The 13,188-nt window shown below is 50.1% G+C and overlaps 1 protein-coding gene across 1 annotated transcript in view; it reads right to left on the minus strand.

Annotated features, from left to right (window-relative positions):
* The window catches only part of LOC146829166 (connector enhancer of kinase suppressor of ras 2-like), a 1,989,112-nt gene that overhangs the window by 987,164 nt on the left and 988,760 nt on the right, over positions 1-13,188 (minus strand). The window contains exon 11 of the mRNA XM_085606439.1: positions 3,208-3,419. Within this exon, the coding sequence (XP_085462565.1) occupies positions 3,208-3,419 (212 nt within the window). The remainder of the gene's footprint in view (positions 1-3,207; positions 3,420-13,188) is intronic.

Consider the following 13,188-nt stretch of genomic DNA (forward strand, 5'->3'; position numbering starts at 1 on the left):
GGAGGGTGGCGCTGTTGAAAATGGTGGCGCTGCCGCGGCTCCTTTACTATTTTCGCACCCTTCCAATATGGATCCCGGCGTTGTTCTTTGCGACGCTGCGGGTGTTAACCACGAGCTTCATTTGGGGTTCGGGAAGGCGTCGAGTGGCGCTGACCACCTTGCGGCGGCCACGGGCAGAGGGGGGCTTGGCGGCTCCGGATTTCGAGTGGTACTATCTGGCGGCCCAGCTCCAGTGGCTCACGCAGGCGGTGGCCAGGGAGTACAGGGGCCCGGAAGGCCCTCAGGGCAGACTAATCCTGCGCCATGTGCTGGCCTTTATAGTCCTCCACCAGAGGTTGGATCTCGCCCAGCTCACCTTGGAGGAACGTACCCTCCGGTTATGCTGGAACAGATGCCAGAGAAGGGCCGCCATAGTTCACCCCTATGCCCCGGAGATCCCCCTGGGGATGTGTACGGCGTTCCCGCATGGAGGAGATCGGTCGGGATTAGCGGTCTGAGAGGAACTGGGGGTACAGATGGTGGGGGACTTATTTAGAGAGGGAGTACTGCTGCCTTTCCAAGACTTGCAGGACTCTTATGGGCTTCCGCGGGGAGACTTCCTGCTTCATGCGGCCTTGGTGGCGAGCCTCCAGAGGCATTGGAACATGGGGCTGTCGGAACCCCCGACTGCCGCAGGTTGCCAATATGTAGTGATGGCGGCGGGGACGGCTAAGGCCATCACATGCCTTTATCGCCGGCTGTCGACGGAGAGCCTTCTCCCCCTGGGCGCCCTGAGGGAAAAGTGGGAGGCGGACCTAGGGAAAGAGATCCCTGAGTCTACGTGGTCCACGCTGGTGCGGAAGGCCTGGAAGGGGACGAGGAATGCCAGGTTCCAGTTAGTCCAGTTTTTTACGTTACACAGAGCATACCTGACACCGGCCAAGATACTGCAATATTTCGGGGGAGCGCACTCTCAGTGCCCGCGGTGCGGGGTGGACGGTGCGGACTTTTGACACATGTTTTGGTCCTGTATGCAGTTGGGTGACTACTGGGAAGCGGTGGTGGATTGCTTGAACCAGGTCACGGATCGCTCCATTGCTCCGGAGATGGGGACCTGCTTGCTGCTTTGGTTCCCCCACACTCGCCGCACGAAGGTCACTAGCAAATTTAATGATCTAGGGCTGATAAGGGCCAAGAGGGAATTGACTCTGCACTGGAAATCCCGGGGGGGACCTAACTTCCTGCGCTGGAGATCAGCATTCGCGCGTTGGGCAGGGGCTGAGGGCACGCTCCGGGTGCAACTGGCCCTCCGGCGAGATGACGAAAAAGCGCTAGCGACGGCCCGGGCATGGGAGGCGTTGGTGGTAGAACTTCAAGGGTTGATGTCCGAGACGGGGGGCGGAGGGGAGTGGGTCTGACGGGGAAGTGGTAGTGGGGAGCGGGGAGTAGAAGAGGCGAGACGGCGGGCCCTGACCGCCTACACTTGGGGCTGGGCTAGCTGGATGGTCCTGTTGGTTTAGGGAGAGGCTGGGCCCCTGTATTGTATTGCCCAGGGGGAGGGGACACATCGAACGTGGGACCGGGATAGAAGATGGGGGCACACTGACAGGGGGAGGTGGAGGGGGGGTAAGGGACCGGGTGGGAAAGTTGAGCCGTCCTTGGGAGAGTCGGGGATGCTGGTACATGTGGGGTATTTCCTGGACGGGCGGGGATTGAGAGTTGATTGTTTTATTGTTGTGTTGGAAAACAATAAAAAATGTTTCAACAAAAAAAAACTGGTGCTTCTGAAAAGCACTGGTATTGATTAAGTGCTGAGAACTGGAAACCACTGACTCTTATTAAGCACTAGATGGTGCCTGTTAAGATGTGCGTCATTGTACAACAGCACATTTTTTAAAATAAATAAAAAACAGCGGCTGTGCCAATGGTTGATTAACAGCAAGAGTCCTTAAAAAGACTTTAAAATACATAATGCCTTGACTAACAGGAGGACTAAACTCTTTATTAAAAAAAATATTGCATGAACCGGGGTACGATTGCACAAAGTTAGGGCAGAAACCAAAACGTCACAGTCTATGTTCTAATGTAGGATGCTTACAGGACATGGAGTTATATTTGTAAGGTGTTACCCACAAAGCGTAGCATTGAATCCAACCGAGCAGAAATTCACGAAGCAATGAAACAATTAAAATCCAAACAAACCTGCACCTGTTTTCCATACCCTTTCCCCACAGCTAGTCTTACTTTTTGCACTGACAGTAGCTTTTGCATGAACGCTGCTAACTTGATACTAAAGCCAAACCTACAAGGCCAGGGCTCTTCCTTCGAGCAACAGATGGCCAATCATCCAGCTGCACACCTCCATGACTTGAGAATCACTTGAGAAGCACGGCAGGTTGGGGGGAGATGGAGTCAATTAAGCAGGCGTATTCTGAACGATTGTCTGCCATTCACAGGGGCCTGTTCTCTTGCAGGAAGCTTTTTGGCGGCACTGGAGGCATGATTGCTCGGGCTGCGATTCACTTCATACCAAGTCTATTCATTAGCAAGTTACAAGTCAACCACCATGGTGACCGTCACCGAGCTCAAAGTAGAACCAGCTTTGGTTTGGCTACTTACCTGGCTACTTGTGGGGGTACTCCCTTTACTAATTGGCCTGCTGCTCCCCCGTCGCACATCGTGTTGAACTGCTGGTGACTCGTATGATGTGTGTGCAGGGACTGGGCGTGGTGTTTGGAAAAAATCTACGCACGCTGCCGCAGCCCCTACCCCAGCAGAACCAAATATAGCCCAATCAGTGTCCCGCCCACCGGCAACACTGAACAAAGGGCCTAAGACAACTTCACATGGATATGGTTTCGATTTTTATCGGCTCTCACAGCACAGCAACACTGTTTACTGGGGACTCGAAAGCAAACAACACTATCTTCAGTGAATGAGGTAATTATATTTTCTTTGCCATAGATGTGCAGACACGTGGTGTAGACCCGGCCCTAATTAATAAGTGCCGGTGTTAAGCACCGGAAAACACCGGCACAAATTAAGCACTGCACCAGTGTATACCTGAAGCTGTGTGATTTGATGGATTTGATGGAGTGCGTGCAGTTTCTTCTTTCTCAACGTGCGTTTGGCATGCCCACACAAAATCACCACAGATTCAAACATCAGGTACAGAGCGTTAATACATACATATACGTCAGATTGAGACATCAGGTTAATGATCCATACCATGAGTTGGCGTCTTTTCTCTTCTGCGTACCCCTGTAGATCTTCCTCTTTCATACTCTGAACCCATCGGATGGCCCTCACCTTCAATTAACGTGTAGTATTTGCCAGTTTCATGCTCCAGGAAGTAGCTTGGAGACTCAGAGCCTTTCATGGTGGATTTTCCGACTCCATATTTGCTGATGTCATCACAGGACATCATTCCAATTTCATCCCTACAAATGGGAAAGAACAAGTGTTAATGACAAGAGATAACGTCTTGACATATTAGAGCTGACAGACAAAACGAAAACTTTCTCTCAAATTGTTTACACTTCATACAGATGAGTAATTTACACACGAGTAAAAAACATCTGATTCTCAAAAGGAAATGGAATTACGAAGCATGTGGCCCTGTGATTAACGAAAGTGTAATTTACAATTAAATTAGGACAAAGCAGACATACCCAGGAAAATTGATGCTCTACACCCCAAAAGGAAGATATCACACCCCAAAAAGGAAGATATTAAAAATGATATTTGGTGCTGCTCAAATGAGAAGCAACTACTTTTTTCTCAATATAAAGAACTCCTGATTCACCCTGCTATATACATTACAAGTTTTACCGGGAAAAACTATAAAAGGGAGTCGAAGATTTTCAATTGTTATTTTTTTCCTAAAAGGCAGACTCTGCGCTCCACATTGAGAAACTCTGAAAGTAATCCAAAATCGGTGCTTTCACACGGCATAAATACTTGCGCATGATCTGCCACAGAGCACGTGAACGAAATGCTTTTGTTTTTGTGAATCTTGTGCAATTGCATGATCATTTTACACCAAACATAGTTGACTCATGTATATCAAGGGAACATATGCAAAACTGAATAATTCAGACATTAGTAGGATTGACTTACATGTGGAGTTAGTTACTCAATTACCTTGTGCACCCATATTAATGCCAGAGTCAAACAGTCTCTCCAGTGTTTCCTATACATATACATTTAGAAACAGGTATGAGCAAGACAATCAACAAAATGTTTGTATTGAACTTAAGACTAAATTATGCAATTACTTGCTGGTGAAGCTTGTAAATGTGGCGTGTACATAACGTCATATTGGTATAGGAAGTTTTCAATCCTAAAAAAGGAAGGATTTAAGTGTATTTTTAAAAGGTGTAAATTTTCGAAAAGTTCTGATCTTTTCTGGCATGACATTCCAATCAGAACAGGCAATGTTAAGAATCAAAACAGAAAGTTTTCTTCTGCACACTTTTGGGAGGAATCCAAAGTATTTTCTCAGAAGATCTCAATGAGCTGTTAAGAATAAATGGGGAGAATAAATCTTTAGCCATGAGGGCGTTTGACATAATTCAATGTTTTGTCTATAATGACCAATGACCCTTGCCACTGTGGCTTTAACCTCATTAGAAATAACTGGTCCTCTATTTTTCTGAGCATCTGTGTGCAATATTGAGAAGTCGAACTGACATTATTTGTGTACCTATCTATGATTATTCTGTAGACAAATACTGCTCTCAAGGCTTCAGCATTTTCACTGACTTTTAATTTCAAGTCTCAAAGGTTTATAATTATCATAGTTGTTTTTTCTGAAGGAGAAATCAGGATGAACAGGCATGAACATAGAGGGTAATTCAACATTTGCCAGGCATCCTGTGCCCTCTGGGTCCTTTGAGGGCATGGCCTTTACCCCATCACCTACAAAAGTGTTTGGCATGACATGCACTCTACAAATTTATGACCGATCTTCAAACCACAAACTCTAAACAACCTCCTTAGTCTTGACTGAACCCAGTGTTGTGTATTCAAGGTTAGATTTTGGAGACGACATCAGAGGTTTTTAACCCCTTTGCCGGGGCAGGAATTCCGCCGCGGCGCTGGGGGGGGTTTGGGGGCAGCGCGGTGGCGCTGTGCTTGTGACGGAACCGCTCCGTCACGAGCCACAGTCGAGCTGTGCTCATGATGGAGTGGTTCCGTCACGTCTCCGCCCACTGCGCTAATCGCCCGCACAGGCGGGGAATTAGCGCCGCGTGGGCGGAGCGGCGGCCAACGGCCGCAGCATGACGGAACCACTCCGTCATGAGCACAGCGCAACCGTGGCTCATGACGGAGTGGTTCCGTCATGAGCAGGGAAGGGGTTAATATCTCCCCGGCTGGATTTTGTGTTAAACAAAACATCCCCATTAACACAATGTTGAAAATCCCCATGTTCAATCTTACAGCAGTTAATCGAATTAATGGAAAATGCACATCTCAAGATATGATTTAAAGTCAGCACACTGTCAGTGATCAAATCCTAACTGGGTTGTGGTAGCCAGTGAAAGCAAGTAAGAGAGACGCAGGATGGTATGATGGTGTCCCATCACAATATGTGGACCCTAAAAGCAATTAACTGCTGCAAGGGTTTGGAACAAATCCCAGGACGCTTGATCCTATCCTCCCACAAACGTTTTATATTGAATTTTCTCACTGATTCTTTTTCATACCTACTCCATACCAAATCACAAGTAGTCCAGATTCCCCAGAATTACAAGCTTTACTGGGCGTGGACGTGAATCTATTAAAATCTAATATTTTTTTGCTCTCATTTTCCACCTGCTGACAATAGGTGACAAATATGCACAGAAAAGGGTGCAGGTTTTACAATGGCATGGAGAAAATGGCCTTTTAATTCTGGGTTCTTGCTTTATTCCCCTTCCCATGCCTTGGAACTCTGAATTCCATGATGCAGGGGTAAGATTGACCGGTCAGAAACAGTTATTCCAGATGTGGTATGCCCATGCCTTCTGTACCGTTCACCTTCCAGAGTGTTAGCTCACTAGACTACTATCTTATAAATAATCCTTTAAAAAAAATATTTGTATATTTACCTTCACCACTAAATAAGCCGACAACAATAGTTGGCTTTCTTATATGACTACTGAAAATCAAGTCATGGATTTTTTACGCCATATTTTTTTGGGGCTTATGCTAAGTAGTACTTTCTATGTGAAAATGAGCTTGAGTAGTTTGCAATTAGTTCAAAACTTCAAAGGTATATAACTATAAATCATTGCTTTCCTAAAAAACAAAATTGCTCCCTTTAGTCCAGAGATATAATGTCTTCCACCCCATCTCCTCAGTGCTCAGGACAGCACACTCACATCCTCCCACTAGAGAGAGGAATTCCCCTGGGAACTTGCATCAGTGGGATTACTTATATATCCCCCACCTTGAGCTGCAAAGGAAGAGCTTCCTTCACAGCCCAACATTTTTTTGTTTGCTGTGACATGCCGTGCATGCTGACCACAGCTTGTGATAGTGAATGCAGTCAGAGCGTTTAGACTACAGCTACATTGAGTGTGATCAATGCTCCGAGGCATAGTTGCCACTCAATCACCAATCACAATGAGTGAAGTAATGTTAGGCAGGGGAGAATCTCCTATTTCAAATGGTACCTCTCCCTAGTGCATGCCAGTTCAGGTATCTCTGTAGGAGGCGGCTGATCCCTGAGTAGTGATCCCCACTGGCCCACAAGCAAGATTTCTGGGTCAGACACCCCCCAGCATGACCAAATGCTCTCTCTACCAAGGAAACCGAGAGTCTTTCTGTCTCACTGTCTGAGGCAGGGGTGACCGGGAGGGTAGATTGGGGTGTACACCCAGTGTCCCATAAGGAGTACAGAAATCCCACTAGACCCCTGCCAATCTGACCTGCCAGAGGGTAGGACAGTTCACTCAAAATACCTAGCACTGAGCCACACCCTCACTCCTAAACCTCCTATAGTCTTTCTGTCAAATTGAGTACCTTGGGTACTTTACCTCCAATCTGCTGTCCCCAGGTTTGGCAGAAACTCCACTAGACCAAAGAGCAGTTTATTTCCATAAAGAATGAATTAGGGTGGTGACCAGCTCTTCCATGCAACTAACTAGATACTAGGGATAGATTTTCAAAAAAAGTGGTGGGGGGGCTGGGCCATCCTTGCAGTGGGCCACACCACCCACAGCTAAAGCCATAATAGTATTTCTGATTGGGCGATTTACCACAGCTCCGCCCTTCCCTGAGAACAGAAAGCCCATTAGATGCCCATGCTATATTCTTCTAATGAATGAAAGGGGGTGGGTGCTTGCTCATCCTGGCATCTAGAAGCTTTACCATCTCTAAAACCCACACAGTTCCTCTGAATCCACCAGTGGGCATATTACAGGATTAGCCCCTAATATGTCCTCTGCAGAGGGGCAAGAAAGCACACAAGATATAAGAGTTTATTTTCCAATAAAATAGAATTGGTGATGAGTCAGTCCGTCCTGGCATCAGCCCACGCCCCTACCAATGGAGCCTAAACAGTCTTTTTGCCAAGCTGCGGGACAGATTAAGGGATTTACCCCAAAACTGGCATCCCTGGGGGAAGTCATAAAGCTCACTAGACATGCTGTCATTTGGAAAGTGCCCTAGGGGAGCAATTGACATTTTTGGGGGCTTTTTATGCTGGAGGAATTTTGGTATTATAGATGTGGTTGCTGATTTTTGTGCACCTCCTTCTGCAATATGGATCATGCTGTTGCACATCTTCAGCTAGGACAACCATTAAAGAGCATTTCCTCATTTGAATAGGGGCATGCACCCATGCAAATAAGGGAGCTCTTTCTCTTTAAAGCCATGCTCTATTACATATTGCACCACCCTGAGGGTAACTCTAGGGATGGGAGTACTGAAGTCCCATGGTTTTCCTCAAGCATTCTCCCCTTCAATAGGAAGCCAGTCAGCCTCATTTGAAAGTTTCTACCCCAGCACTATCTTTTAATAATGCAATCTCCCCAGCACATGCACAAACTGTCAAAGTTCAGGTCTGCATTGAGGACAATGCTTTTTTGATAGTTACATCGTTGTCCTGGTCTGCACCACAGCATAAACAGGGAAAGGGTGTCAGTATGTAATTTGAGCCCAGGATCTTTTTTTCAATAAAGAATTGGGTCGGGGTGGTCCTTCCTGGCATTGGGTCACTTCCCCCACTGCTGGAAACCAAACAGTCTTTCTGAACCCCCTGGAACCTAAATACTTCAGGAATTCTTAGGGCAAATGAAAAGAAATTTGGATTCCGTTGGGTGTATTTTTGACATATTGGCATGCAGAGACAGGATGGCACTCCTTACTCAAATCTACCTCCCCATGTGGCAGAAAGACTATCTGGTTCCCAGGGAGTAGGACCAGATGTAAAGATGGGCCAATATCCCACACCATTTCTTTTTTTGACACCAATCCTGGTGTCTAGTGGACATTCTGCCTACTGAGACAGGAAGATATGAGGTCAAACCTCCAATCTTGCCCTTAAGAGGACAGACAGGTTATCTGGTGCTCGGGACTGGAGGCTGCAGTCCAGTGCCAGGATGGGCAAGCCACACATGCCATTCTGTTTCTCATTTCTTTCTCTGATGGTCTGGTGAGTGCTCTGGTCCCACCTGTCAGGGGTAAATGCCTCAATTTTTACACCCAGTGGGGTAGAAAGCCTAGCAGACTAACAGGAAAAAAATTAAAAAAACAGCATAGAATAGGACACTTAATCATCTCAACTCAGTGCTGAAGAATTCATGCTTTGGGTCAGCTGGCACCAACACTGGGCATTTCTAAAACCTAGAGACCCAGGGTAATACAAGGTGTTGTGACTTGCATGAATTCCAGCACATTTTCCTACCCATCATGCCATACATATGTCAAAAATATACCTAAAACATCCAATTCTCTCTCTTTCCACAAGGGGTGTCTGCAACATTTCGGTATTGGGTTATCCGATAGCCCAGGAACACTAACAACCATGGGCACTTCTGAAAATTAGTGATCCAGGTGAATCCCACACAGGCGGTCGCTCCTCTCACACTGCTGCTGCCTGACGCCTGCCTGCTGCTGCTGCTCCCGCTGACGCCGCTTCCTCCTCACCAGCGCTGACCTCTGCATCTCGGAGGTACCGCCCTTCGCTCGCTGCTCACTGCCTGCTGCTGCTGCCCACTCTCCTCGCCAACTCTCCGCCGCCACTGCCCCGGTCACTCTCCTTCCTGGTTTCCCGCCGCTGACCCCGCAGTCTCGCCTCTCCTCCCTGCCCATTGGCCACCCAGCCTCCCGCCTCCCAGCTGACCCTCCCTCCCGGCTCCTTACTTATGACACCCACCCAGCGACCGCGCAGCGGACGCGCGCAGCGGGAGCGCCGATTGTGCGCCAAAGGTAAGCCCGTCTGCGCCCGTCCGCGCCTGGACCGCGCCCAGCGCCAGAACCCCTGGCCCCCGCGTCCGCCAACCCCCCCGCAGGACCTACGATGCCGCCACACTCATCGCACTCAACACCGCCCGAGCCCCCGGGTGCTACCGAGCATCCCCGCGACGCACCCATGGACCCTTCGCCTGCCGATCCTGCAACTTCTCCTGCCTCCGAACCGGCACCGCACCCATCAAGACGGACAACAGCATCCACCTCAAGTGCATCCTGATCAACACCCGCTCCGTCCACAGACACGCCGTGGAACTCTGGAACTTCCTCGACACCACATCTCCAGACGTCGCCTTCCTCACGGAAACCTGGATGAACGCCTCCTCTGCCCCCGACATCGCCATAGCCATCCCGGACGGCTACAAGATCATCAGGAAAGATCGCGTCAACCAGACCGGAGGGGGCATCGCCATCGTTCACAAAAGCACCATTCGCATCTCGACTGACTCCATCGACGCTTTTAACGCCGCCGAATACCTGCACTTCCAGATCCACACCGACCCCAAGACTACCCTCAGAGGCACCCTCATCTACAGACCCCCGGGACCACGCGCACAGTTCTGCGAAGACATCACGGACTTCATCAGCCCCCACACCCTCTCCTCCGCCAACTACATCCTCCTCGGGGACCTCAACTTCCACCTGGAGAACAACAACGACCGCAACACCACCGCCCTGCTGGACAACCTCACCAACCTCGGACTTAAGCAACTGGTCAACACCCCCACCCACTACGCCGGCCACATGCTCGACCCCCTCTTCTCATCCAGCAAGCACGTCACCTTCAGCCACTCCACCGGACTTCACTGGACTGACCACAGCTGCGTCCACTTCAGCTTAAAAAAGAACACGGTCCACCACCACCCAAAGCAGGATCCCCACAGAAACTGGAGCAAGATCACCGTCGACCAGCTCGCCACCTCCCTCAGCCAGAACCCACCTGTCAGGACAACGGACCCTAACACAGCAGCCCTCGACCTCACGTAGTGGCTGACCTCCTGTGCCGACGACCTCTCCCCACTGAAGAACCCACTCACCAGGCCCAGAAGCAAGAAGGCCCCCTGGTTCACCGACGAACTCAAGAACTTCAAGAAGGCCTGCCGCACCCTCGAGAAGGCCTGGCTCCTCGACAAGACCGCCGACAACATGACCGCCCTCAAACTCGCCACCCGCAGACATCACCAGCTCATCCGCACCACCAAGGAGAAATCCCTGAAGGAACGACTGGACAAGAACGCCCATGACAGCAAGGAGCTCTTCAAAATCGTCAAGTAGTTCTCCAACCCCAGCACCGGCAACAACGACATCACTCCCTCACAGGACCTCTGTGACTCCCTCGCCTCGTACTTCCACTGCAAGATCACCAACATCCACAACAGCTTCAGCGTTCCACCCCCGCACCCATCGGTCGAACCTACGCACCCCGCCGCCATCCTCCGGACATGGACCGAGGTGACCCCCGAAGACACAACACGCATGATGAACACCATCCACTCCGGATCGCCGACAGACCCGTGCCCCCACCATGTCTTCAACAAGGCCGCCTCTACCATCGCACCCCACCTCCGAAACATCATCAACACCTCCTTCGACACAGCCACCTTCCCGGAGAGCTGGAAGCACGCCGAGCTCAGCGCACTGCTGAAGAAACCAACAGCGGACCCGACCGACCTCAAGAACTTCTGCCCCATCTCGCTCCTTCCCTTCCCTGCCAAAGTCATCGAGAAGGTCGTCAACAAGCAACTGGCCGCCTTCCTCGAGACGAACGGATCCCTCGACCCATCGCAGTCCGGATTCAGAGCCAACCACAGCACAGAGACCGCCCTCATCGCAGCCACCGACGACATCCGAGCCCTGCTCGACAACGGTGAAACAGCGGCACTCATCCTCCTAGACCTCTCCGCAGCATTTGACACTGTCTGCCACCGCACCCTAGTCCAACGCCTCAACGACACCGGCATCCAAGGGAAGGCCCTGGAATGGATCATCTCATACCTCTCCGGCAGAACACAGAGAGTACGCCTCCCTCCGTTCCACCGAAGTCATCTGCGGCGTCCCGCAAGGATCATCGCTCAGCCCCACTCTCCTCAACATCTACATGAAACCCCTCGCTGCCATCGCACGCCAACACAACCTCAACATCATCTCCTACGCCGATGACACCCAGCTGATTCTCTCCCTCACCAGAGACCCTGACACCGCCAAAACCAGCCTACACGAAGGGATGAAAGACGTCGCCAAATGGATGGACATCAGCCGCCTGAAATTGAACACGGACAAGACAGAAGTCCTCATCCTGGGACCGTCGCCCTCCGCATGGGACGACTCCTGGTGGCCCCCGGCCCTAGGCACCGCACCCAAGCCAACGGACCACGCACGCAACTTGGGCGTCATCCTGGACTCCTCCCTATCGTTGACCAGACAAGTCAACGCCGTCTCCTCAGCTTGCTTCCACAACCTCCCCATGCTCCGTAAGATCTTCCGATGGATCCCGACCGAGACCAGGAAGACGGTCACCCAGGCCCTCGTCGCCAGCAAACTAGACTACGGAAACACCCTCTACGCCGGTACAACAGCCAAGCTTCAGAAAAGACTTCAGCGTATCCAGAACGCCTCCGCCCGACTCGTCCTGGACATCCCCCGACGCAGCCTCATCTCGAGCCACCTGAGAGACCTGCACTGGCTCCCTGTCAACAAGAGGATCACGTTCAGACTCCTCACCCACGCACACAAATCCCTCCACGACCTGGGCCCAAGGTACCTCAACGACCGCCTGACCTTCTACACGCCCACCCGCCAGCTACGATCCGCGAACCTCTCCCTCGCCGTCGTCCCTCGCATCAAGAGAGCCACCGCCGGAGGAAGATCCTTCTCCTACCTGGCGGCTAAGACATGGAACTCCCTGCCCATCCACCTACGGCTGACCCAGGACCACCTCGCCTTCAGGAAACAGCTCAAGACCTGGCTGTTCGAGCAGTAGCAGACCCCCTCCCCCAAGCGCCTTGAGACCCTTCCGGGTGAGTAGTGCGCGATATAAATTCCATGATTGATTGATTGATTGATTGATCCAGGTTAGGGTGGTTTGTGTGGATCCCAACATGTTTTCTTATTCTAAATGGTCTGCGAGCTGCAAAGTATGGGTCAAAAACACAAGGTCTCCCATATTTATACAATAGAAATCTTGGGTAACACTGAGTGGTAGGATTGTTGTCACTCCCTGCAGATTCCTAAACTTTTCCTCGCAGAAACTCTGAAAATTCTGTGAACTTAGTCAAAGTTGGATATTTACAGGGTATTCTGGGTAAGAAGACTTAAAGGAATCCATGCAGGCCACACCACCCTGGATTCCATGGTTTCCATAGCTTTTAGAAATATCTGTGCTTGATATAATTCCCTGGATGCCAACTGACACTGGGCCCAAGTAACTCAGCTACACACACCCACAGAAAGATTAAAATGCCAAGGAAAAGGTTTGATGTATCCAAATTGCATTTTGTAGTCCTTTCCTATCATTGTTGCTAGACACACACACAGCAGTGGGTTACCCTTTTATATTGGGGGAACAGAGAACACAAACTAGAACAGAAGAACATTTGTAATTTATCAATTATTTCTGGCATCCAAATGTAAGTCACTGTGCAAAAAACACATATTGAAAAACAGAATCACTTGATATTACAGGCTAAACCCAAGTTCAACAAATAGCAAGTAGTTAGCTCGGTTGATGGCTCAGGATATGTGAATTTGAAG

This window comes from Triturus cristatus, chromosome 5_2 (genome assembly GCF_964204655.1).
Source record: "Triturus cristatus chromosome 5_2, aTriCri1.1, whole genome shotgun sequence".
Taxonomy (NCBI): domain Eukaryota; kingdom Metazoa; phylum Chordata; class Amphibia; order Caudata; family Salamandridae; genus Triturus; species Triturus cristatus.